General features: G+C 49.0%; 2 protein-coding genes and 2 long non-coding RNA genes across 9 annotated transcripts; all 4 read left to right on the top strand.

Annotated features, from left to right (window-relative positions):
• Window positions 1-8,957: 8,957 nt before the first annotated feature.
• LOC112270606 lies at window positions 8,958-10,848 on the top strand. Its single transcript, XR_002962890.1, has 2 exons — window positions 8,958-9,282; window positions 9,490-10,848. It is a non-coding gene; the product is annotated as an uncharacterized LOC112270606 (long non-coding RNA).
• A 1,989-nt stretch (window positions 10,849-12,837) lies between these two features.
• Window positions 12,838-17,835, top strand: LOC100841433 (probable serine/threonine-protein kinase PBL7). The gene is made up of 6 exons (XM_003568425.4): window positions 12,838-13,405; window positions 13,494-13,753; window positions 16,069-16,472; window positions 16,559-16,691; window positions 17,046-17,135; window positions 17,231-17,835. The coding sequence occupies exons 1-6, from the start codon at window positions 13,021-13,023 to the stop codon at window positions 17,423-17,425; spliced, it is 1,467 nt and encodes a 488-aa protein (XP_003568473.1). The 5' UTR covers window positions 12,838-13,020; the 3' UTR covers window positions 17,426-17,835.
• Window positions 17,836-19,095: 1,260 nt separating this feature from the next.
• On the top strand, window positions 19,096-24,339 carry LOC100845689 (endo-1,3;1,4-beta-D-glucanase). Of its 6 annotated transcripts, XR_002963908.1 has the most exons (8): window positions 19,101-19,578; window positions 19,683-19,704; window positions 20,484-20,610; window positions 20,953-21,043; window positions 21,130-21,219; window positions 21,313-21,413; window positions 23,321-23,516; window positions 23,802-24,339. XR_002963908.1 is itself a non-coding variant. In XM_024460019.1 (7 exons), the coding sequence occupies exons 1-7, from the start codon at window positions 19,428-19,430 to the stop codon at window positions 23,826-23,828; spliced, it is 609 nt and encodes a 202-aa protein (XP_024315787.1). In that variant the 5' UTR covers window positions 19,096-19,427; the 3' UTR covers window positions 23,829-24,339. The 6 variants fall into 6 exon arrangements, 5 of the variants coding, with proteins under 5 accessions (XP_024315787.1, XP_024315786.1, XP_024315789.1 ...); XM_024460019.1 differs by lacking the exon at window positions 23,321-23,516 and having other exon boundaries at window positions 19,096-19,578; XM_024460018.1 differs by lacking the exons at window positions 23,321-23,516; window positions 23,802-24,339 and adding an exon at window positions 23,129-23,292 and having other exon boundaries at window positions 19,096-19,578.
• A 248-nt stretch (window positions 24,340-24,587) lies between these two features.
• LOC100823866 lies at window positions 24,588-25,498 on the top strand. The gene is made up of 2 exons (XR_730535.3): window positions 24,588-24,930; window positions 25,022-25,498. It is a non-coding gene; the product is annotated as an uncharacterized LOC100823866 (long non-coding RNA).
• The last annotated feature ends 1,243 nt before the right edge of the window (window positions 25,499-26,741 follow it).

Genomic DNA, 26,741 nt, shown 5'->3' with positions numbered 1-26,741 from the left:
GGACGTCTTCCAAGGCTTGCCGGGCCAGCCGCGCCTCCTCCTCGGCGAGGCGCATCTCCTCGCGCAGCCGGGACAGTTCTCGCTGCTCCCTCTCCACGGCCTCCCGCACCTCGCCAAGTTGGTTCTTGGCAGCGGAGTGATGCTCCCTCACCTCGTTGAAGGAGGTGACGAAGGTCTGTTGCTGGTCCCTGACGGCGTCCAGGAACCGGTGCCCCCGCTCGAAGATGCTCGAATCCCAGGTGAGGGGCTTCCAAGCGACCCCGGCGAGGGTGCCGAGGTTGGTACCAGGGTCACCAGCCTGCTCCCGAGGGTCTTGCTGTCCTTCCCCGGCAACTTCCCCTGCGCCTGCGCCCGGGGACCCTGGGGCTGGGGACACCTCCCTGCTCCCAGTGGGGGCTGTCCCCTGCTGGGCGGCAGGTGAGCCCACGCCAATCGCGTCCGCAGCTGCGAGCGCGTCGCCGGGCACTGTCTCAGCGGCGACGGTGTCCACAGCTGCCACTATCTCTGTCGCGGTAGGGCTTGATGTGAGAGCCGGTTCCGGCTCCACCCCCGCCCCCGCGATTTCGACGACCGGGTCAAGATCGACCACGGTCGCGCCCGTTCCAGGTGCGGGCGCACTTGTGCCTGCGACGATGAGAAGCATGAGGATCGGCGAGTAATGGAGCTGTCAAAAACGGACAAGGGTGGCCAGGATGGTTACCTTGCGCGGCTGTCGGGCTTGCGGGGGGAGCCTCTCCCGCCTCGCCTGCGCCGGCGGGAGCCTCCAAGAGGCTTGCCGCGGGCGAGCTACCGCCCCCTGCAGAAAGAGGTACGTTCATGAGTTTGGCTAACAAAAAAAAATGCACCTGCGGAGAAGTAAAGAAGACATACCGGTTGCCGGCCCTGCCTCCCTGGGGGCTGGGCCGTCATCGGGCGCGATCGCGTCGCCGCCGACCCCTGCGGCGGTGGGGTCGGCGGCGCCGCTGACGTCGGCGCGTGCCCTTTTGCTTGGCGTGTCGGGCGGGGAATCGCTCCTCGCCCTCTTGCTGGCACCCGCCGGCGAGTTGGACTTTGGGGGGTTACGCCGGAGCGCGAAGCCCCGGAAGACCCCCGAGCGGGCGGCGCCGTAGGCGCCCGCGGGGTCGTCGCGGCCCTGAGTGTCCCGGGTGTTGACGGTGATGCCGCCGTAGTGCCAGGAACCAACCTTGGGGAGGCTCCCGCTACTGGGGCAAAGACTGTAGCCGCGGATGCCACCGAGGTGCCGACAGGCGCCTCTGAAGCGGCCGCCGCCGCAAGGTTGGTGGCCGCTGCCGGGGCGGACGTCGCCGTCGAGGAGATGGTTGCGGCTACTGCAAACGCCCTCGATCTCCTCACAATCAGGGGCACGCTGTCGCTACTTTCGTCGTCGTCGTCCACGGGGACGACCTCCAGGGACGCAGCCGCCTGGCCCGCCTCGTCGTCCAGCGACTGGAGGGAGGGCCAGCTGGGCTCAGATCCGCCCCCGCTCTCCTCGAGCACCTGCTTCTCGCGGGGTGCTTGCAGGGGAGCGTGCGGGACTCGATTGGGGGTGTCGTCCATCAACCCCCACTCGTTGCAGGGCGGGAAGGCGCCGACGATGTCGCTGAGCGCCATGATGTTGGCGTGGAGAGAGGAAACCCCTGACGGGAACTGCGTTGATTGGAAGGTCTCGCCGGAGATTCCCCTCACCCACGTCCTGAGGGTCTCCAAGTCCACGCCGTCCTGCTGGAGGCGTGTTCTGTCCCCGGGCCCCGTGTACATCCACGCGGGCCGGGAGTGCAGTTGAAGCGGCGCTATATGCTGGTGGACGAAGGTGCGCGCCACGTCCACGTCGGTGAGCCCCGCTGGCCGCAGCGCCTTGATCTTCTCCACGATGGGGAGGAGGTTGGCGTCACGGTGGTACCTGTCCTGCCAGCCATTTTGGGGTTGCGGCAGCTCCGTCGACGACTGGATGAACTCCTGGGGGTCCTCCACTCAGACCCAACAGCAATCGCTCCGCCACTCCTTTTCGATCTTCTTCCCCGACCGGACAATGAACTCGGACTTCATCTGGTCGCGGGCGTGGAACACCACCCCTGACGACATCGCCTTCGCGTTGTCAATGCGGGGGTAGAAGTAGTGGCGGAAGAGCCCCACTGACGGCATCACCCCCAAGAACGCCTCGCAGAGGAACTGGAAGGTGGCGAGGAGGGACAGCGACGTGGGGTGAAGCTGCGCCACCCGCAGCTGGTAAGACTTCATCAGTGCGTGGAGGAACAGCGAGAAGGGCGGCACCAGGCCGCAGAGGAGGAAGCGCGCGAACACTTGGAAGTCGTTGTCCTGGTGCTCGACGCCCGCCGGGAAGATCAACGTCTCCCCGTGCTCGTTGAAGTTGGAGGCGACGGCGTGCGGGAGCTTCCCCAGCGCCTCGCCGTTGTAGCCGGGCCGGAAGAAGGCGACCGTGGCCCGCATCTCTCGCCTCTTCTGGTCCTTGGCGGTGGCCGCCTTGGTTGCCGCCTCACTCTTGCTTGCCGCGGCCTTCTTTGAGACCTGGACCTCCTTCCCCTTTCTAGTGGTGGGGGCGCCACGGAGAGCGAGGGCGAAAGCTAGCAGGAGCGCTGGGATGCGAGATGCGGAAGGGGATGAAGACGGAGGCTATGGGGGCAAAGTGTTTTTCCCCTTTTGGCAACAGTAATAGCTTTATAACGCCCGGCCGTTTGGTAACGGCCGGTTCCGTACCCTACGGGTGCGCAGGAATAACTCCTAATCATTAGGAGTAATGCGCAGAGTGGCCTTAACTTCCCTATTTAAGGGGGGAGTTAGGGCGGAAATCACGCGCCCACTACCCCGTTTGTAACGGCGCCGTACACGGGGCAGCGAAGGGACGCGGGCCCGCGGCAAATCGGGGCCCACAAGTCGGTTGAGGGCGTAGCCCGGCAACCGACCTGAGGAAGACTCATCCGGGAACAGGTGATGCCGGCCCACGCCCGGGGGCTACTATCGCACCAGTGCACCCGGGGTACCACCGCTGCGCGACACGTGGCCCCGTCCCTGAGTTCCCGGCAAAGTTCCATCCCGAGCAGCGGCTACGAGCGGCCCGGCAAGCTACCAGCCCGGAAGGGCTAGCGGGGCTTCGGGGAATATTCCCTCCTGAGCACCTCCCGGGAAGCCGCTTCCCGAGGGAGGTTCCCGGGTGCGTTGGGCCCGGGCGCTTCCCGGGGAGCGACTTGCCAGGACAGGGGGTTCCCGGGCGCATGCCCCCGCCTCAAGAGCGGGGCCCAATGAGCAGATCAACAGCGCCACGCGGGCGTGGGGTGCGTGGCCCCACCGGGGCAAGGAGTAAGGCGCACGGCTCATTAAATGAGCCGACAGGAGGGGCGTTACCCGTCCAAGTCAAGTGAACAGTGGTGTCCAATCCTACTCTAGGGTTTTAGACCCCAACTCACCGAGGGAGAGCTGTATGCCTCTCCGCTCGACATTTGTAGCCCATGCACCGTGGCACCTGTGGCATCCCCTTGAGTATAAAAGGAGGACCCTCGCCAGCGGTCAAAGGGTTCAAGTTCTGCACGGTTGGGGTTCTAGTAGGTTCCAGTTCCGGTCAAGGGCTCCACTTTCGCAAGTTTGGTTAGCTCTGGGTAGCAGGTAGCGCAGGCAAGGGGAGAGAGAAAGAGAGCCCGGGGACCTTCCCCCAGCAAGGTGTAAACACTTAATCTGCAATCAATACCAGCTCAGACAAGCAGGACGTAGGGTTTTACACCTCTGGGTGGCCCGAACCTGGGTAAAAACGTGCGTGCAGGTGTTCTTTGATTAGTGCGCACTTCCAGTACGTCATTTTGCCGGCCCCGCAGGGCCCATCGGCCGAGCCGGCGATCGCCGGGACGAACCCCGACGCCCCTGCCGAACTTAAAAGGGGGTTGTGACCGCATGCCCCCGGTGTCGGAGCACCATGCGACGACACTATTATCATAGGTGGCCTTCCACCCTTCTTGTTCTTTGGCTTCTCCTATGCCGCCTCCCCTTCCTTCACAAAATAAGCATTAGTGTGGGGAGGTGCCTTAGCCTTCTTTTTGTTGTTGCTCTTCTCATTGCGGTTGTACCCAATTCCCTCCAATCCAAAAGCTTTCCTATGGTCATTCAAAAGATCATGGAGGTTTTTCTCTGAAAGATCTTTATGGTCGACTAGAAGGGGGGGGGGTGAATAGGAGACTAACAAATTCTCTAAAGTGAATGCAACCCTATAATGAAATGCAATAGCCGAAGCAACAATACATATAACAAGAATGTAAAGGGGAAATGATACCACACGTGGAGACGAAGATTTCACCAGAGTTCCACCTATTGGGATCGGTGTACGTCTCCGTTTGGAGGAGTGCTCTACCACAAAGGTAAAGACGTCACGAAGGCTCACTCTATTCTCCAACTCACCACACCACGAAGGTGGGATGAGCTCTCACACCACCACAAAGGTGAGGTGAGTTTCACTAATGGCTTCCTTGAGGGCGAACGTCGAACCCTTACAAACTTGACTGGGGCAAACTCCACACTTCAATAGGAGGCTCCCAATCCAAGCCTCAAGCTCCTCACACCAAGGGAGAGCTCGAGGTGACCGCTTCCATCTAGGGTTCCCAACAACCCAGGAGAAACAAAATCCACAAAGAAAACAAGGGGAATCAACTTTTTGACTTGGTGAAACCCTTGGGCAAGATCTTCTCCTCCAATCCTCAAAGAATCAAGAGTTTGGAGTGGCTAGGGAGGGAGATCTTGAAAATTGAAGCTTCAGGTGTTCTTGAATGGGGTTGGGGTGTTCTTAGCTGGGAAAACGGTCAAAAGGCTCGATGGGGATGAAGGGGTATTTATATGGGATCTCAAAAATCGAACCGTTATGCACTGCGCTGGGGTAGACCGGAACTTCGGCTAAATAGCCGGAACTTCCGGCTGACCGGAAGTTCTGCTAAATCCTCCGGGACTAACAGAGAGCACCCGGAGGTTCGGGCGGAAGTTCACCCGGAACTTCCGCTGCCTGGAATCCATCACAGCCTGAACACACCCTGAAATGTATTTTTCAACACACACCTTTTTTTGGTAGGCTTTTTAGTGGGTGCAATTTGGTGTAGACGTGTACGTGAAATTGATTCACCCATTACCTTCCCTTGTGGATCCCCTCTTAATAGTACGGATGTCCTACGACTCAAATCAACCGAAAAAGCCGCTAAACACCACTACGCTTCTTTTCTTTTTAGGGGTCCACAACTCATCTTGTGTCGAGTTCTTTATAAACCTGAAATACTTAGCACAAGATAAGATCATAACACGTGCTGTCATCACCACCAAAACTACTTAGGAAGAAATGCCCTTTCCTTCTCGCCTTGGAAGCAAGTGGCTAGGCCCTTTTCAAGTTGAGCCTTCAACCTAGCATTCTCCTCAATCATAGATGTATGCTTACAACAAGGGTTAGTTGAATCATCTTTATCATTAGAAATTAATTTCTTAACAAGAGAATATAAAAGATGATCACAAGACTCTTTGAGAGACTTGTACTCACTTGTCAAGGACTTGTGATCCTTTTCAAGTTTGTCAAAATCCTCAAGGAGGTTCCTATGACCATTCTCAACTTCACTTATCCTACCCAAGTACTCATTAGCAAGGGAAATAGCATTATCATAGGAATCTTTAACTTTAGCAAGTTCCTTAGAAAGTGACTTCTCAATTGTTTCCCTATTTGCTTGTTCTTCCTCAAGAGCTTCATTAAGCTCTGCAATCTCATGAGCGGCAACGCACTCAAGTATTCCCTTTTCATCCATGAGCTCATCATGTTCTTCAATACTAGCTTGAGCTTCACCTAGTTTTTCCAAGAGGTCCTCAAACCTCTTTTGGTCTCACCTTCCAAGCTTGCCATGAAGATCTCGAATTTATTCATGTTGTGCTTAACAACACTACTCTCCTCCACACAATCAAATAGAGATAAACTCTTAGGAATGACATACTTGGTGGGAGGAAGGATTACCGAAGAGGTCTTGGCCATAAGGCACTTGGGTGATTTGTTCTTGTTCTCATTGGGGGAGTCGAAGAGAGATGGAAGTGAAGGAGCAATGGCAATGTTCGCTCTCTCCGTGGACTCTTCCTCGTCATCATCTCCGTCACCCGAAGTATAATATTCTTGAACAAGAAGCATTCTTGGTTGCCTCTTCTTTGTTAGCTTCTTGTTGAAGGAGGGCTTGGTCTTCCCTTTAAGGATGAGACGACCACCATTCTCCTCCCTCCTCTCATAGATAAAATCTGCAATGAAATGATCATTATTACCACAGTTATAACATTTACGAGATTTTTGACCTTTGGGCTTCGAACTTGAAGCTCCCTTGTTGTAGTAGTTGGGGTTCAAGAGGTTGGACTTGACAAACTTCTTGTTCTTCCAAAAAGCTTGAGCCAGAAGAGCCATGTGATCATTGAACTCATATTTGCAATTTTCTTCCGTGACCTCAAGTTCTTCTTGTTGGGGTGCTTCACTTGAAGTTGGGGTGAAAGTCACGTTGGTCTTCAATGCAAGATTTAAGCTTTGTGAGATAAACTTGGCGCGTATGAGGTTGTCCTCGGAGGTCTTCTTGAGAATATCCATAGCTACAAACTCTCCCATTACTTGACTTGGAGAAAAGCTATAGTAGTCCGTTCTTTGCCTAATCATTGCGGCATGAACCTCTCGGTGTGGAGAGATGGCTTTTATGAATAGACGCTTGAGCCATTCATCATTGATGTCACGACTTTCATGGTCTTTCATCTTGGCTCCAAGAGTGATGACTCTCCTATATAGCTCATCTGGAACCTCTCCATCCTTCATGAAGAAATTTTTGCATTCGTTGATGACCACCTCAAACTTTGACTTCCTAACACTCTCATTGTTGTCAAAGTGGTCACCAATGAGCTTCCAAGCGTCTCTAGCGGAATCAACACCACGGACAAATGTTCTATACTCTAAGGGTAGAGACATTAGGAGTATTCCAATGGCATGCTCATTGAGTTGATTGTCCACATACTCTCTTGGTGACAAGTTCTTTGGATCATAAACAAAGTAACCTTCATCAACAATTCTCCACAACTCCGTTGATGTGCTCTTGAAGTGAGTCCTCATGAAATGAAACCAATCAACGTTGTTAGTGGAGGTTAGCATGGGGGGGTCACCTTGGTTGTACATAGGATTATGGTGGCGATGATTATATGAGGTGGTGGAGCCACCTCACTATACAACCCATAGCCACCCTACCTTGGGATTTAGAGGCACTCTCTTCTATATCCTTAGCCTTTTTACGAGATTCGGCATCCGAATCTTCCTTAGTCAAATCCACTGCACTTGGTGGCTTGGCATGGAAGGACTCGGTAGAAGAAGAAGAGGCTTTGTTACGTAGGTGCTCACTAATATTTTTGTCCACACTATCTAGAATCACTTTTTGCATGCTATCCAAAAATATTTTGATGGATTTAAAAGTTAGTGGAGCATTATCATCTATCACCTTGGTTTCTTGGGGTTTCACGGTGGGTTCCCCTCATCGCCGGCCATACTATTAAGAGCGGTAAAGCCCTAATTAAGAGACGAGGCTCTGATACCAATTGAAAGATTGGTTTGGTCGACTAGAGGGAGGATGAATAGGCGACTAACAAATTTTACTTTTTAATTTTCTTTTCTTGAAAGATACAAACACTTAATCCTAGGGTTCACTAAATTCTCGAAAAGGAATGCAACCCTAGTATGAAGTGCAAAAGCCGAAGCAAAGTATAGATAATGAAGTAAAACAAGTAAGTAAAGAGACAGGTATGATACCACACGGGAAGACGAAGATTTTACCAGAGTTCCACCTATTGGGATCAGTGTACGTCTCCGTTTGGAGGAGTGCTCTAGCACAAAGGGAGAGACGCCACAAAGGCTCACTCTATTCTCCAACTCACCACACCACAAAGGTGGGATGAGCTCTCACAACACCACAAAGGCGAAGTGAGCTCCACTAATGGCTTCCTTGAAGGCGAACGCCAAACCTTTACAAACAAAGAGAAGGGTACCATTTCACAACTAAATTGGAGGCTCCTTCCCAAATCCTCAAACACCTCCTCACAAGATTGGAATGCTGGAAGAGACACCTTCCGGCTATGGATCCCAAAATCCCAAGAGTAACAAAATCCACCAAGGAAAACGAGGGGAATCAACTTTTGATTTGCTGAAACCCTAGATCGAGCTCTTCTCAACCCTTCCTCAAAATATTAGCTAGGGGGAAGCACTAGGGAGAGAGATCTCGAGATTTGAAGCTTTGGAGGTGAAGAACGCTTGCAAGAATGGAGCCTTGAATCGTTGGGGACGAAGACCCTTTTTATAGGGATCCCCGATTTCTGCCCGTTATGTGCAATTTTTGCACAAGGCGGTACTACCGCTAGCTCAAGCGGTACTACCGCGAGCGGTAGTGCAGCACCGGTACCGTACCAGTGCCGCTATATGTCAGTAGCGTTTTGCTACCTCATAGCACTGGTGCGGTACCGGGGCGGTACTACCGCGACCGGTACTATCGGCCTGGGATGACCGGTACTGCCACCCTGGATAGAAAAACTGGCAGAACCCTATGGTTCAAGAATAGGTTTTAGCTAATCTTCACCGGTGGGATTGAGGCTATCTGGTGGGTGCAATTTGTGGTTGTGTGTACGTGAAATTGATTCACCCAAGCCTTCCCAGATGGACTCCCTCTTTATAGTACGGATTTTCCTACGATTCAATATAAATAAAAAGCCGTAAATCCTTCTACGCTTCTTTCCTTTGAGGGCAACGAACCGTTTTGCTTGATTATATATAATTTCTAAAAACACTTAGCATACTGTTAGTCCACATATAAAGTTGTCATTAACACCAAAACTCATTAGGGATCAAAATGCCCTTTCAGACTCCCGAGTGGGCTTCATGCTGGGCCATAGTGGATATGTCAAAGATGAGGACCCAAGTGGTCATAAATACGTCAAGTGGCAGCGCAATCCAAAGGGGACGGCGCCCTCCTGCTCCGCTCGTCTCACCTCTCTGACAGCGGCGGCGGATGTGCAAGCTCGGGCGGTGGCCGGCTGAAAGGCAGGCAGCAGGCTTGGCCTCCATCTCTCAATTCTCTGAATTTTCAGTTTTTGCAGCCTATCCACAGAAGCAGATAACGTACTCTCGATTTTACTTCAGGCTACTATTTAGTTGTACTTTCCGAAGTGCTTTGGTTTTGTTTAGTGTTTGTTAATCATTTCTCTGCTCAGCTTTAACACGGGCATTGATGAAACGGAAACATCAGATCTATATAGGTATATACTCATATATACCTAGCTTGTTGCATAATGTTGTAGTTTAATGTACCTGATGCTCTAGATTGTGTCCAGTCCAGTCCATGTGTGCACATCTAATTGAATCGTGCCCAATTTGGATTACATATATATACCTTTGGAAAATAGAAACTGCACCGAGTGTTTCGACCCTAAAATTCATCTTAAAGTGTGGGCATTTATTTTCAGGTGTTCTTATGGTACTCAATTAATATGGTGTAAGATCTTGTGTTTCCCGTATACTACTGCTAAAAGGTGCTCTAGACGTAATTTTCAAGATTTGGGGTTTCAAAGGTAAGGCGTCACTTATTTTCAAACATCCAAAATTCAAAATACGAAGATTTACTAACGGGCTCATAGTAGGTTTCAGCATCATTCGATCTCAATTTTTGTCATGCTCGGATTCTTAAAACTCCTGATAAAGCATAGATTCTCAATTTTCGGGTGAGCTTATTGTATACATGATCTATCTTTATGTTTGGTTGATCGAGTTGCTAACTTACACACATGTTGGTCCAATGGGCTTTAACTATCTTTAACAACTCATTTCCTTTTCGCCTTTAGTTGGTATAATAGCAATATATAGTTGCTTAAATACTGCATTACTGGAGAAGAGCACCGACATTATATAAACTATGTTAGTAGGTTTCAGCATCATAGTGGGGAGGAAATGCAGGCTGTTAGAGCATGCAAGGAGTAAATGTAGTTTCTTGATTCTTCCCTTGATTCTAAACGTCTGAAGGGCATCACAACAACAGATCCTTAACTAAGCTAACAAATTCATCTCCCAATTTCCCCCCTAATTAATTTCTTTACAGATGGCCACATCTGACCCTAAGTTTTGATTCCGTTCAATTATATTTTTAATTGGAGCGATGCCATATATATTGTGATGTTTTATGTCATACGAAAATTGCTATTAGATATCTTTTCCTCAAAAAAAAATTGCTATTAGATATGAGCCTCATGATTATTTGAACTTCTTTTGTCTTGGCGATATGAGATGACAGCCCTAGCACAGCCTTAGTGCAAAATCTCTTGTTTTCCTTTCAAGTTTTAGCATATTATGATGGGGACACCTTCCAGTTTTGTTTTGTTTTGGTAATTATATTAGGGCGGAAATAATGCCAGGTCAAAAGGAGGTCAAGCAAGTGAAAATATATGGGGCTTTTATAAATACTGTTCTTTTTTCCAGTTTTATTGGCACACCAAATTAAGTTTCTATTTTTAAGTTGTACATATCATGGAGTGAATGTATTATCTAAGTGGTTCCGGTTATTTGCAAGAGTATGATCAAAGTAATTATGTTAGCTCGACAATCGACTTCTTTAAAGAGCATGCGAGATTTTGACTGATAATCATCTTAGATGAAGTTGTCAGAATGGAAGAAGATGGGCAGAAATCGCTCCAGCATTTACGTGATATGAGCAAAAAATAGATGAGTTGTCAATGATTTATGTTCCGTAGTAACGCACGGGTACCTAACTATTAATGATAATATTTCTCCGGCTGAATGGAAAAGATGAATGAGATGGACGATTTGGTGGATATCATTGCAGCGATTAATATTTGTTTTCTTCTATCCCATCTCGTGGCTAAAACCGAGCCAATGCCACGTCCGCACTGTTGATATCATTACCTTTGGTTTGACGTTTAAAGCTCTTGTACGACGGAAAGCAGCGACCAACTTACGTATAGTAATACTCCGTACAAGGCTACAAGCGAGTAACCGTGGACCGCAAGAGAACGACAGACAGATTTAATTCCAGGAACCACTAGCGTCTTTTCCCGTTTCCTTTTGTCCCATTTGCAAGACTTCCGTGTGCTCGCGCAGCGCACAACACAAACAAATGACACTCACGAGCCAGGAATAAGTAACGGTGGCGGCATCTCCGCGTGCAAGTCCTGATGCAGCAAGCATGTGAGTCGGGTCCTTTTTTCGGCGCCTTCCACCGTCCGGCCCGGATTTCCCACCCGGGATTTGACCTGTCCCGAGCTCTACCCTCTACGGTTCTACTGCTGCCGTAATCCAAGTCGCATCTACAGCCGCTGTCAGACAGGCAGAGATCATAGCTTTTACTACCCCCAAGTTTAGCGGAAGCCAGACTGCCAGAGAGGTGCTCGGCGGTGGTCCCTTGTGCGACAAAGCCAGAGCCGTAAATTCAGCGAAATACAAGAACGTGCTGAATCTACTGGAATAGAATGTACCTGCTGTACTTTACTTTAATCTACTCCCAGCTACTACTAGCACTTACCTGCGCAGTCTGCAACATGTGTACTCGCGGCCTGGGCGCGTCCCAGGAACTGCCAATACGAGGCTTTTTAGGCTACAACTTACTAGCATCGTAGGAGTAGTATTGGCATGGGTATTTTGGTCATTGCACATTAGGCCTCTTTAATTATTCCTTTTATTTTCACCAGCGTGATTTTTGCGGCCGATTTTGTTGCGTGCCTGCCTCCGGTAAAAGATTACGCAATCAGGATGAGATTTGATTTGTTAATGGCCTGACGTGATGCCTCTTATATAGGATATCTTGGTGCCGTGAATTTGGTAAGTACAATACGACCTAATTATCCTCGATTTGATTTATTCGAGCGACACAAACGGGGCTACTCAAATTGGACATAAAAATTGTCCGATTTGGTCTGTTTGGGTGGCGATCTAGACACTCCAGAGGACCTTGTCCGGCATGTGTCCGTTTGGCTCTGCTGGTGCTCCACGGTCACCCATTTGGTCTGTTTTATTTTGGTCATAGACAAGCGGGCCAGGAGAAAAACAAGGAAGGATAAGCGCAGTGTTCACACTGTCCGTCCAGACGCAAACCCGGCCGAAATTCAGGTCAAGAATGGGTCGAGCCGGACATAAAAGCGGATAGCCGCCAACAATGGTCTCAGATTTCTCACATGACTCACGGTTTAAAAAATCAACTATTCCGGTGCAACCGAACAAATCTATTCACGAGACGAACCCAACTATGCATGGTCTTGGATTTCTTACGTGACTCGTAGTTTTAAAAGTTAACTTTTGGTCAATATTTTGGCTCAACGGAGCGACCCAATAGTCTTTTTTGACTAATTTCATGAGACGAACTCAACAATGGTCTTCCATTTTTTTCGCATGACTCAAGGTTAAAAATGTCATCTTTTGGTCAACTCTTCCGGCTCGTCTGAACAACGTTGCAGTCGTTTTCGAACTACTTAACGGGACGAACCCTATAATTTAGGGTCCTAATATTTTTTGAGAATTTACCGTCCTAGTTTGTCTTGTCGAAGAAAATTGCTTTTGTTATAGGAAAATCTACTTTCTGCTTGATCAAAACGAGAATTCCTGCCGTTGCATTTAATCTGCCGTAACTACCATTGCATGGAGATTGAGGCCGAATCTGCTGCCGTTGCGTAGATATAAAAAAAGATCACCTTCCTAACATGCCGTGTGGGATTTGTTGGCACTTCTACGGTTCTACCCTTTTGTCTTTTTTTTTAGAAAATACTAGTCTCCTAGTATTGATAGATTTCAGCCCTTAGATCTGCTCAATGGAGGGCCTGTATTTATACGTTCCTACCGTAAAAGATCTTTCAGAAAGAATTTCTACTCTGCTTTCCCCGTGCGCCCGCCCGCCCGAGACTCCTATAATATCTCTGTAGTCTGTACGCTACGCTTCTGCCAGCTCCAGTCCACCACTTCTCCGGCCTTGGCCTAATTGACCGGCCATCTTTGAGATGGCAGATGTTTCTTCAGCGTCCCCTCCCTCGCCGCCGGCTCCTTCCCCTACCCCGTTCGCCGCGGACGAAATTGCCGCTGCAGACGCGCGTCTGGCGCCTTGGCCGCAATCCCCGTGGCCGGCACCCCTCCGCCTCGACGACGGCCGTCGCCCGAACCCTCTCTTCACCATCCTGCCCGTCTCGGCGCTGGCGATAGGCCTCGTCCTGCTCGTCGCCGTGGCCGTCATCCTGGTAATGACCCGCCGGGCCAAGCCCAGGCTGGCCATGGACGCCACGAGCAGCGTCAACGGCGACGGCAAACCCGGCGCGCCCTCGTCCAGCTGCGGCAGCAGCGTCCTGGGCAACCCCCACAATGCCAGGTGCTACGCCGCCGCCGCCGCCGGTAAGGCTGCCAATGCAGTAGTACGGTAGTACCGTGGCAATTCCTCACATCACATGAATACATGATCGATTGGGGTTTATTTTGGCAGGGTGTTTGTACGGCGGCGGGAGGCTGGGCCCGTTGCCGCTGGGGTTATCGGTGGTGCAGCCGCGGAGGAGCCGGGGTGCGCAGGTGTTCACGTACAGGGAGCTGGAGCGCGCCACGGACGGGTTCAGCGAGGGCAACGTGCTGGGCCGTGGGCCGTGCGGCGTGGTCTACCTCGGCCGGCTCGGCGACGGCACCCCGGCCGCCATCAAGCGGCTGCAGCTCGACCTCCGGCGCCAGGGCGAGCGCGAGTTCCGCGTCGAGGTAATTAATAAGCAAAAACCACACGTAGTAACGCAGCAACTTACTTTCGGAAGCATCAAAATTCGAAACACGTACGTACTATGTCTCGTCCATGTGCCCGCGCGTACAACTGCGTACGTCCGCCGCCCCTCTTTCTCGTACCGACCTGTACCAACCTCAGTTGTGGCAGAGCAGCAACTAGGAAGAACGAAGTAGCAGTGGCAGAGAGCGGGTAGTTCGAGTGGTTGTTGCTGCTGTTTGTTGTTGTTGCTGCTTCTGCCGGATGGATGGACACGGGAGGTTGTGGGATGCGTACGTAACGTGAACCCGGGAAGGGAAGGCATTGAAGTGGTTTCTTTCAGTGCAGCGTGGCATCGGGCGTTCGTGACAGACTGTTGGCGTTAGTTAAGGCGGAGTGCGTGAGAGGGACGTATCAGTGGAGGGCCGAGGCGCAGGATGTATGGCGAAGTCTGTACCGTACTAGTGTTTTTTCTTTTGCGGGTAATGTACCGTACCAGTGTTGCCAGGGCGGCAGGGCAAGAGCGCGAAACCGGGCGCGGCAGCATAGCGGTGTTGGTGCCGTGCCTAGCTAGCTGCGTTTGGCCAATCATGTGCAACTTGCCGCGGGCACGGGAAAAGGTTGCTTGGTGTTCTCGATCGAGCGTCGCGCCGTGCCCGTGCCGTGCGCGCGGTTGCCCTTGCCTTTTGGGCAGGGAGACCACGTTCGCACGTACGTCGACGGCTGGCTTGCGCAGGCTGTGTAGCCTTCTGGTCCGTCCCTTGCCTATCCGTGAGTCCGTAATGCACAATTGCACAGTAGCTGTATTGTCCCGATCGAGTCGCTCTCGCTGAAGCTGTTCAAAGTACGTATGAGCTTCGCACAAGGCAGTAGGATATATGCATAGCGAGCCTTTGTATTCGATCTGAAAATCCAGCTTGGGACTATCTATCGATGCAGAATTCTGGGATTTCCATCCTCTTCGATAGAAAAAATAGAAGCTTGGGACGATATCTTGTAGTCTTGTCTCATCAGCCAAACATAGTTTGGACTGATGTCTTATACAGTGGAATAGATGTCTAGTGGGCGAACTGGGTGTTTCTATCGCGCTGTTCAGGTAAGCCGCCCAGGTAGAAATTTTATTTGAACATCACTCGTACAATTGACCTGCTGCCTGCAGTAGCGTTTGTGGAGCTAGTTCGTTCTTGATCATTCACGGGATGAATCTGTTGCCGGTTGACTTAAAAAATCCCGAGCCACTCCATTGGATTTTTCTTTTTAACGAAACACACGGTCTTTATTAATCAACCAGCAAAAGGATACAAGCATCGTTCCAAGGTTGGATAAGCCAAATGAGCAGACCTTGCGATAGGGATAATGAGCTCTTAACAAGAATATGAGCATTCAAGTTTAAAGATCTACCCTAATAAACAAAAGTAACTTCTAGAAAATCTCTTAAAAAACCCCGATCCACTCCATTGAAGAACCTGACGCCTGCGGCGGTCCATGTGTTTAATTCCCTAGCCTGGGCCATCTGATTCTCAAGCAGCAGCAAAAAATCCGGGAGGCACGTTGTGACTAGCTGTTGACATCTACCTGCCGTTAACAAATCGTCGCTAGTGAGACCTGATGACCTGACAAGTCTGCTCGGGTGCTCGTCTACTAGTTTCAGCCCTATAAATGCAGAGTGGTCTCTGCACATTATTGGGTGATTACTGATTAGTTGCTGGCATTCTCTTTTGCCTTGATTTTTCGTCGATATGACCGGCCCAGTATAGTTCAATAGCACAAGATTGAATTTACGCCGGTAAGTTTTAGTCTACGAGAGCCAAGTCTGCCACTGAGGATCGAGGACGAACGGCACTCACGTGCTCTTGCTTCCCATTCACTTCTCCATTTCTATACCTTCAAAACAGGTGCTCCTAATAAGTAGCCTGGTTAAGGCATTAAATACTAGTTTTCCAAATCTGGTGAAACAAGAGTACGAAACAGCTCCAACAACATACGATCGCAGTGTCCATACAGCCCTCCCTGCTGTATACAGTACTACGTACTCCTTCCGTCCCTATACGAGGCACGCACGCATCCAAGATTACAAATTTAACTAGCAAAATATAAATTATATTTAATCGAAAATATATCATTAGATTCTTAATCAAACGAACTTTCTGATATGTTTTTTTACGTCATATAATTTATTTTTTGGTAGTTAAATTTATGATCTTGGGATGTGTGCGTGTCTCTTATATTGGGACGAGGGAGTACGCAGGACGATTTTTTTTTATTAACACAAAGAAAACAGACCGACCGAATTAGCAACGTTCATATGGGCATGCAGGTGGATCTCCTGAGCCGGATGCACTCGCCGAACCTGGTGGGGCTGCTGGGCTACTGCGCCGACCAGAGCCACCGGCTGCTGGTGCTGGAGTTCATGCCCAACGGCAGCCTCAAGAGCCACCTGCACCCCGGCGACGGCCACCCGCAGCAGGAGCCGCTTAAGACACCGCTGGACTGGCGGACGCGGCTGGGCATCGCGCTGGACTGCGCCAGAGCGCTGGAGTTCCTGCATGAGCACAGCTCCCCGGCCGTGATCCACCGGGACTTCAAATGCAGCAACGTCCTCCTCGACCACAACTACCGCGCCCGCGTCTCCGACTTCGGCACCGCCAAGGTCGGCTCCAACAAGGCCAACGGCCAGGTTGTCACCCGCGTCCTCGGCACCACCGGCTACCTCGCACCAGAGTATGTACTAGTCCCCCAAATATCCTGCACGGCACTCGGTTCTCTGTCTCTCGGTTTAATTACTCACCGGCTGATGGTTATTGCAGGTACGCGTCGACGGGCAAGCTGACCACCAAGTCGGACGTGTACAGCTACGGGGTCGTGCTCCTGGAGCTGCTGACGGGCCGTGTGCCGGTGGACACGCAGCGGCCTCCCGGACAACACGTCCTGGTCTCATGGGTCAGTGCTCTGATCTACTAGTGCTACCGTTGCTCTTGTCATCTGTCTTAGGATTCTCGTATCATCGGCAATCATGTGCACTACAAGTGGTCACCAAACTGATTCAGCACCTGACACAAATGCAGTGCAGGGAAATAATAATAGTACTAGCTAGATTAGGACCAGCAACAATGCAACATACAGGGGCATACTGTGGCTCGCTTGCTTGCGATGGAAGCAGGGGCTAACGCAGAACCCCCCCCTTTGTGTAGACAGCTCGGGGCGCTCTGAAATATCTCGAAATCTACATGCCATTTTGTCATCTTTCCATCACGAGGAGATAATAATTATGCTAAGTGATATATGTTGGAACAGGCTCTTCCACGGCTCACAAACCGCGAGCGGCTGGTGCAGATGGTGGACCCGGCCCTGAAAGGCCAGTTCATCGTGAAGGATCTCGTTCAGGTCCACTCCCTGATCTGCCATTGTAGTAGCATTTCAGATGATCTGCAAAACGCTAGTTGCAGAACTGAACTGTGTGTGTGTATCTGCTAATGCAGGTTGCTGCCATCGCGGCGATGTGCATCCAGACCAAGGCGGAGTACCGGCCGCTGATGACGGACGTGGTGCAGTCGCTGATACCCATCGTGAAGAAGAGCCCCGTCATGTCTTGCTCCTCCACGCCGGTGAGGCCCGTGCAGCACGTCGTCTACATGAGCCCGCTGAAGCGGGGATCAGCTGGCGACATGTCGTAGAACACGGCCGCTTGGATTTCCCAGTTGCGCACATACCATCCAAGTAACCCACGTGGAGTACGTAAGGCAGACACATATGAACCGAAGAGATTCCTCCAAGAAAAAAAAAAGAACTGAAGAGATCACAGATTTTTTATTTGTTTGCCGAGCTGTGCGGAGCTAAGCTTTGATGGAGATGGTACCTTGCTGTACCGACAACCCCAGCACAGCCAGCACCAGGTTCTTCAGGATTTGCATATATAGCAAGCCATCTCACTTCACTTGCAGTTGCAGTACGAGCATCGCGATTGTGTATTTAGTCCACAGTACAATACATCATTGTATAAATCCTTATATCTGTGTACGAAATTCTTGTATGAAATTTAATGTGAAAATGGTAATAAATTTAATGTGAGTAGTTACCTTTTCCAGAGGTTTGTTTTTTTACAAACGTCCTTAGAGAGTCAGAGGACGGGGTATTTCCGAATTTATATAGAAGAAAGAGTTTTTTGAGGGAATAGAAGAAAGAGTTGATCTTGTTTATAAACGAAATCAGGCCAGAAAACCATATAGAACACAGCGTATCCAAGGAAAGTTGTATCAAATCCTGACAATGAGCAAACTACCTAAGTACCTAACCAAACAAGGCCTGAGCACTGTAGTGTTGAACAAGCAAACTGCGACACCACATCCATAAGATAATTTGTGCAAAGCGACATATTTCAAAAGAATGGAGAGAGATTTCTTTACAAATTGGACAAATGAAATCATACTTGTAAAAAGAACTTCCAAAACATCAAATTTATATTGTTTTCATAATCTATTATATACTAAAAGTACATGACGGAGCAACCAGAAAAAAGATAGGATACTAGAAAATCCCACAAAAAATCAAAATTTCTGACCGTTAATTAATTAGATTTCGTGTAAATCTAATAACCAGAGCCATGTTCCATGTTTTGTATTCTAGAATTCCAAGAGTCATGTTTCTCTATTTTATTAAATGTCAACTTTTTCTTAACTAGAAGAGTAGAAAAAGGTCAAAGCAAAGCAAAAAAAAAAATACTAGTTGCTATGTAGAAAAATTCAAAAATAAAATATTCCTCCTTTTTTGGATTATAAGACATGCATATCTATATGGTGTGGTTATTTTTCAGCCGCCTAATATTTAAACAAAATGTTTTAAATCTCAATTAACTCGTATTAGACCCATTAGATCAAAAGCTCAATTAATTTTATTGGTACTCCAAATCTATGGTCTGGATTGATTAGACGTGCCGAATCAATGGTCAAATGTTTTGCTTTTTCCTGGAATTTTCTAGGATCTCTATCTTTTTTCTGATTGTTCCGTCATGTACTTTTAGTATATAATAAATATTCAACGGTCATGAACGTATTTCTAACTAAAAAACATGCGACTTCTCGGTAGCAAAACCGATAGGCCGATATCTATATTATCGATTTGGTCGGTAAAATATGAATTCTGTGGCATAAAAGAATATACTGCCGGTAGACCAACCACGCATACACATGCTTTGTTGATCAAATCCATGATGTAAAATACCTCCATTGTCTTGTAATTAAACCGAAGAGAAAGGTGTGGGTCGACACTCGCCACTAGCCAGTTGAAGAAGTCAAGATATAACAAGTCGACAGTCTGGTAGGCCGTCCTCGAAGTGATCCCAGCGCAGGTAGACGATTCCCGCGACAAAGAAGCAACTTAGCCGGAGGAGCTCCTCGTAATCGAAGGAAGGCAGCGCATCCAACAAAATTAGTTTCGGATCAGCAGTGAGGCCAACCAGTGCCCAGTGCGCGGCTTGATCTCCCGATAAAGTCCCAAAAGTCTCCAACCGTTGTCTTCTAGCAGTACTCCGCGGATGCGAACAGATTCGAAAAAATGCGCCATCAAGCGTCCGCTGTGTCTTCTCCCTCAATTTATGTTGCATTGCTGAGTTGCTGTCAGCTCCTCGGCCTCTTTCCAATCCCAACCCCGGCAGGCAGGAGATAGGCGTGAGGAGCGAGGATGGCGAGTCCGCAGTGCTGCGCGAACCCGCCGACGCTGAACCCCGCCGGCGGAGAGGGCAAGGTCGTCGACAGCTTCGGCGGGACCAGGGCGTACGTCGCCGGCGCTGAAGAGTCCAAGGCCGCCGTCATCCTCATCTCCGACATCTTCGGTGCTTGGTTTTGAATCCCCTCCTCGGTATCTCATGTAGTCCTCCCAAATGCATTGCTCTGCTCGGCATAGTAACAACAACCACTTTCTGTGTCCTCCTTGCAGGGTTTGAAGCGCCGAAACTGAGGTATACAATTTTGTGCTCTCTGATATCACGAATTCGTATTTGCTTCGTCATGTTTTGGTTTAGCAATGACCTAGGTGTCGGAGGCAGGATGGTGTGGTTGTTAACTGTTTCGGGGGATGTGGTATTAGAAACAATGATGATGTGGTGTATAGTATGCGATGCTTTTTCCCTGATATTGTTTCAAGTGTGCATGTTCGATTCGGGCTTGAGTCAGTAGGGTGACCTCATTGTAGTCACTGTTTATATGTTCCTCGATTCTGTCCTTCCATCGAAAATTGACATCCGACTATCCGAGGCACGGAGAAAAAATCCTATACGACCCACAACGGAACGACCCCAGGCTGGACCTCTCTCCCCATCGTCCGATCTATCTGATTTCACGGGGGTTTGTTGCTGAGTCGGGCTGCATCCCCCGCTGGCTCTCATCGGACGCACGCGAGAAGGGTCCACCGCCTGGGTCGTTCGACAGAGGGTCGCATTGGATTTTTTACCCCGAGGCACTAGCAGCTTGACAGTTAATTAAGGAGAGTGGGGTGTATCCACCTGAAATTGCGAGCTCGATGACTTGAACTAGTTCCTCATTTTCCACATACTTTGGGAAAAAGGAATGTTGTTTGCACAATCTGGACTTGAGATTTTAACAGAGTTTTAAATTTTGAATTACTTGAAATGCACTTTTTTTATGGCATAGCTCTCTTCGAAGTACATTAGTTCATCTCAACCACCCGGTATCAGATATAAATGAGTTCTGATGTAATTTCATTTCTTATGTTATGAAGGAAGATAGCCGACAAAGTTGCTTCGTGTGGGTACTTTGTTATTGTACCTGATTTCTTGCATGGGGAACCATTTGCACATGAAAACGCTGATAGACCGTTTCCAGTGTGGATAGAGGCGCATGCCCCGGTTTGTTCTCCCCTTCCTGGATCTTGTTCCTTTATTTTATTTTTTTGTTAATATTCAGTTTAGCTGCCTCAATTTATTATGCTTAGATATATATTTGAATTATTTCAATTTGCATCGTATGACATTGCCTGCCTAAGTAATTTGATTCGGACTGTCTTAACTAACACCCATAAACATGTACATGTCAGCATGGATATGTAGGACATCATTGTTCTGTCCTCCTTCTATTTTGCTAAGTGTGGATTTCTGTTTCTTATGTTACATCCCGCGGCAAAGTAATGTGACCATAATGATTCTTCTAATCTATCCAAATAGACAAATAAAACTGTTCCTTTTATACAGGGAAAAGCATATGAAGAGGCAAAACCAATTATTGCTGCTCTAAAGGAACACGGGATGTCTACTGTTGGGGCTGCAGGTTATTGTTGGGGTGGTAAGCACTGCTGTGCTCATTTGCGCTGTACTTAAAACTTGAAGGGTTAGCCTGCTAACATTGTGTTTATTCATTACATATACCAGCAAAGGTTGTTGCAGAGTTGGCAAAAGCTCATGAGATCCAGGCAGCTGTTATGTTGCACCCTTCTTTTGTTACAATTGATGATATAAAAGGTCTAGTCTCTCCCTTGAGAGTTCCACATACAACATTTTTCTATTTTTAAGGCTTCACGTTCTTACAGTACTATTTGTGGCATGTAATTTCAGAGGTGAAATGCCCCACCGCTATTCTTGGGGCGGACATTGACAAAATGTCCCCACCAGAATTGGTCAAGCAGTTCAAGGAGGTTCTATCATCTAACTCAGGGGTAAGTTTTCATTTTGAGCTGGCCGGTCATGTTGTTTTTGTCAAACAACACTTAGTATATGGATGTCAATTAATGCTCGATGGCACAATGCGTAAAGTAGGGCATATACGACGGTTTATGACGAAGGTGGTCATGTACTTGGACAAGGTTAACACGTCGATGTTTTATTAACAAGTTCGGTCGACTTTTCGGGTGCGACCTTGTCCTATATTAGGAGAGGCTTCAAGAGTATCATTAGCCAACGAACGCGTCTTTCCAAATCACTTGGTGACCATGGCTACCCTTGAGGGAGAGACAAAATGAGTACAAAGATGGTAAGTCGGAGCCTTGGTCCATATCTTTTGTATGCACGAAGCGAGCATGAAGGCATGGACCCACCCATCCCATGAAGAATGGAGGGTGAACCTCGAACGTGGGTGGGCAGGCCTGCATGCACAACAACCTGCTCCAGGTAGTTACCTGAGGAGATGAGCGGTCTCATTTCTTCCCAAATTATGTCATTAGATTCTTCTAGGCTACTGAGAGGCTCCCGGGGTGCAGTTGTGTACCCTATCCGTGTTCAAAAACTCACCCCACTTATTAGATTTATACCCAGTGATATTTATGCAGCTGAAAATATTTCTCTAGCGAAGGTAACCAACCTTATATTTACCGTAACTTGTAAAAGGTATGATGAGGAGAAAAGGGGAAAAAGCAAAATTAAATTAGAAAAATAGTTTTTTTTGTAAAAGTAGGATCCAGAAGGATTCAGAGTTTATTTAATAGAAGTAGTACAGCTTACAACCAGACCCACTAAAGATCTAAAGTTGCAGACTGGTCCCTGAACTTTGTAGAAAAGACCCGGAACAAGGATGAAAAAACGCAATCAGGTCCTTCCCCAACCAGCGGTCACCTCGCCATCACCGGGGACAGCACCACTTGGGAGGACGAAGCTGCCATGGAGAGCTTCCATGGCCACTGGTTGGAAGAAGCACTGCCTCCTATGCTGCACCATGGCCAGGAGGAAAAGAAATGGCCGCCCTTCGGCCTGAAGATGCCGCGACACGGTGGGAGTCGGCAGCCGTATGCCGGCGCCGCAGTTCCTCCACGGTAGCCGACGGTGATGTGCTCGACCGCGAAGCAGATGATCCACCCTGTTGCCTTCTCCTCCCGAAGAGCCACCACCACGGTGGTGTCAACGGCAAGAAGAAAGCCACCAAATCCCCTGCAAATCAGAGACTTCAAACTTATTAATGGAGTCGCCGGCAAGCATCTCTGCAGCAGCCAACCTCCGGCCACCACGGGGATACCCGCCGCCAGTCGCCGCCGGCCTTTGCTCGACCATGGCCACGGCCACCTCCCTAACGGCATCACGCCACGACCCGGCACTAAGCCGAAACCCTCTATGGGAACCCTAGCTACAACGGAGCTCCGGAGACCTCTCCCATCCCCTTCCAGACCGGCCTCGCCGACGGCAAGGGGATTGGATCGGGCCGAGCCCCAGGTAATTTCTTGGAGAAGCTCTGTGAACAGTAGAGAGGGAGAGGGAAGGGAAGGGGAAAGTGTCTAGGTGTTGCAATTTACTTAGAAAAATAGGTTTCCAAGTACAGTAGATATCGCTAAATGGGTGAAGCACATTTGCTTGTAGGATGTTACTATTGCAGAAGTAGAGGTTAAAGTAATTTTTGGGGAGCCTTTCATCTTGGATTCTTGATATGATATTTTTGGGCCTACAGATTGGTCACTTTGTCAAGATTTACCCTAGGGTTGCTCATGGATAAAAAATAAGTTAAGAAGTACAGTAGATATCTCTAAATGGGTGAAGCACATTTGCCCGTATGATATTACTATTGCAGAACTAGAGCTTAAAGTGATTTGTGGAGAGCCTTTCATCTTGGATTCTTGATATGATATTTTTGGGCCTACAGATTGGTCACTTTGTCAAGATTTACCCTGGGGTTGCTCATGGATGGACTGTGAGATACAACAGCGATGATGCTGCTGCTGTCAAGAGCGCCCGGGAAGCCCTAGCAGATATGACCGATTGGTATAACAAGAACCTCAAGTGAACCTGAAGTAGCAGCTTTTGTGAACAAACTGCCGGCACTGTTCACCAGTCGTTATGTAAGCATCGTAGCCTCTTAGGTTTATGTTCGGTATTACATACAGGAGCCATATCTTTGGCTGCACAGCTGTCCCATTATGTATGTGCTTGCTGATTTATTTATTTTGAACGAGGCAAAAGATTTGCTTGCTGATTTTGGATTCTGCTTGTGCTGAACACAGAACTACTGCATTGAAATAAAATGTGATATCTGCAGTTTTGGAGAGTTTATAAGCTTGTCTCGGTATAATACAACTTGCCCTCATTGATGTCCGCTATAATGCTAAATGCTTTATCTCATGAAGGAAGAGAGCCGACAAACTTCGATGTAGTGCCAGATTTTGTCCACGGGGATCCATGCCGACCTGACAATCTGAAAAATCCTGGAATGTGGGTACAGGCACATAATGTGGTTCGTTACCTCTTGAGCTTTTACTGCTTTCGTATTTATAGTTTCTGGGTATCTTATTCTCATTTATTTGTTGAAATTGTTTCCAGATATATTAACAGCTTCTATGACACAAATTCGCAACCGAAGTACTTTGTTTCAGACATTGACATTAGTATACTTTGTAAAAATCGTAGAAAAACCTTCTGGTCCAACCTTGGAGCTCTTTTACAGTGATTGTGGAGTATTTCTCAGTAATTCTCAGTACTCCCGCGAAAATTAATTCCGTCCGTCGATTATCTGATTACCTAGCGTTCCAGTCTTCCGAAATCTAAGTCTCCACCCGTTCTCCTTCCCCGACCCTCCCCCGCTCGACCGCCTCCCCCTCTGCGTCGCCTGCGCGCCTCCTCCCCTTCGCCCGGCGTGGCGCCTCCCACCTGCTCCCCTCGCGCCGCCGCTGCCGCGCGCTCCGCCCTTGCCGCCTCGTGCTTCCCTCGCGCCACCACCGCGCGCTCCGCCCGTGCCGCCGCCCGCCTCCCCCCCCCCCCCCCCCCCCCCCCCCCGGGCTGGATCCAGGCCGCCGCCGACCACCCCCCGGCCCGATCTGGCGGCCCCCGCCCTCCTCAAGCCTCGCGGCGCGCGGCCCTGGCAAAAAACAACCTACTTTAAGATGAACTGGTTATTTGCTTGGATTGGTTAATATAACAGTTTGTTTTGTTCCTTCTTGACACTTTGTCAGTGAGTTATTGTTGGTCAATCATAAGATGCTATACAGTTGTAGTATTGTTCACCAACATATATATTGTACTCCATGGTTGGAATAACTTTGTTGATTTTTAATAGATTGGGTAAATGTCCCATATCCTCTATTCCATAGTTCACTGAGAGTCTGAGATGTTGATGATTCAATCATGTCCTGTGAAAAACAGCGTTTTCATTAGAAAATGTATCTTCATTGGAGCTCAGATACCTTCAGATTTGAATTGCAGTATCTAGAAGTAAGAGAGAAGCAATATGATAAGAAGGTTTACCTTGACTTGTATACGGTAAGAACAGTTCAACAGAGTACTTGAATGATTTCTCTTGCTCTAGAATGTTCGTTGTGTAATTAATTACTCATAATTTGATATATTTCAGGATTCTTCCCCCAAAACACCAGCAGTCTAAAATACGATGGTGCAAGTGGTTTTGTAGTCATAAAATGAGCTCTTGGTACAATTGTTTTTTCTTGGAAAAAAAACTGATGGAACCAAACTCTACCAACAGGTACTTAGCCACAACAAACAAGGAGGCCAATGCAAACTATCTGGGTCCTGCTTCGTGGGAAGAAATTGCCAAGTTGTGCCCTGTTCAACTTAAAAGCTTTATTGTGCTTGAAATGAAGCTGGTTAATTTCCATGAATCTGTGCTATGTTCAGGCAAATCTACCTTGCTGTAGGCCCAACTGGACCAAACAAAGAGTATCTGTTATATGTTTCCTCATTATAAAAGAAGTGTAAATGTATGCATCAGTTTTATGTTCGTGGCGGTGGTTGTGGATGAACATGTTCAGGACTTGGCGAATGCACCATGTTATCTTAATAAAAGACCGCATTGTGAAAAATTATGAAGTTAGTTGATTATTGCGGAAAATATCTTTATTCTATAAGATTTGAACAGCTCGTGAGTTGTGCATACATTCATGTCCATCTGCAGATGGCAATATACTATAAAATTCTCATTGGAGACATACAGAAGTAAAATGGCCTGATGAGGGCTGTTATGCACTTATGCTTACTTCGATTTAACTTTCACCGAGGACCACTATAAGGAGTAGATGTATACCCTTTCCTAGGATCACATGGAAAAAATAAACAATTTGTATCAAGTTTCTCCCGTGTGTTGCTCACTAACTTTGGCTATTAACGGGCACTCCTTCCTGTGTAATTCAGATTTCAGACTACTGAGATGAACATGGGTATATATCTATCCTCTGCAATGTCCAAATTTGTTATGGGTCAATCAATACTCTATGATAGAATCGTCACGGACTCACGATGCCTAGCCAAGTACAGCAAGATCAATTCTAGTTATTCGCAAGCGGTCTTGACGAAGGTTGTACATGACCTGCATGTTCTGCTGCTGGTAGTTGCCGAGGATGGAGACCCCGTCCATCTTGCCCACCATGATGCACATCATCGTGCCCCTGCCGACGCCCGAGCCGGACACGGACGACGCCGGCGCCCCGGCTGGACTAGGCGTCGTTGCTTTGATCCTGTTCCTCCTGAAGGACATGGCCGGATGGCCCTGTCGCCGATGGAGATCCCGTCGAGATTGAAGTAGTAGTAGGACGGGTAGCGGGAGCTGGTGGACATGGGCACGACGACCCGCTCCGACGCGTTGTGGACGGCAGCGGCGGCGTCCGCGCCCAGGACAAGCCTCCCGGTGCTCTTGGACACAGGCGGGGGCAGGCAGTACATGACTCTCCGCACTGAGAGCTGGGAGACCAGGGAGAGCGCCCCGCGGCTGAGGCCCACGACCCCGGAGCTGGAGCTGCTGCACCCGAAGACGCCCCCCCCGAAACATGTCGTCCCTGATGGCCAGCCTGTCAACGCCCAGGGTGCCCCTCGTCGTGGCGTTGCCGCAAGCTGTAGCTGTACTGGCACGCGTCCTCGTCGTCGCTGTCCCCGTCGCGGGCGCACCGGTGAGAGACTGGGAGAGGGAGGGGACCGGGGTAGTTGGACTGGAGTTGGATGTGTGCACCGCGAACGCCAACGGAGTGATCGGGCACAAAATAGATTAGGCTATCCTTAATTCCTTTTAGTTAAAAATAAATCGATAATTTTGGTACTTTCTAGTATTTTTCAGTACTTTTATT

This window comes from Brachypodium distachyon, chromosome 2, assembly GCF_000005505.3.
Source record: "Brachypodium distachyon strain Bd21 chromosome 2, Brachypodium_distachyon_v3.0, whole genome shotgun sequence".
NCBI classification, from domain to species: domain Eukaryota; kingdom Viridiplantae; phylum Streptophyta; class Magnoliopsida; order Poales; family Poaceae; genus Brachypodium; species Brachypodium distachyon.
This window is presented reverse-complemented; position numbering and strand designations above follow the sequence as displayed.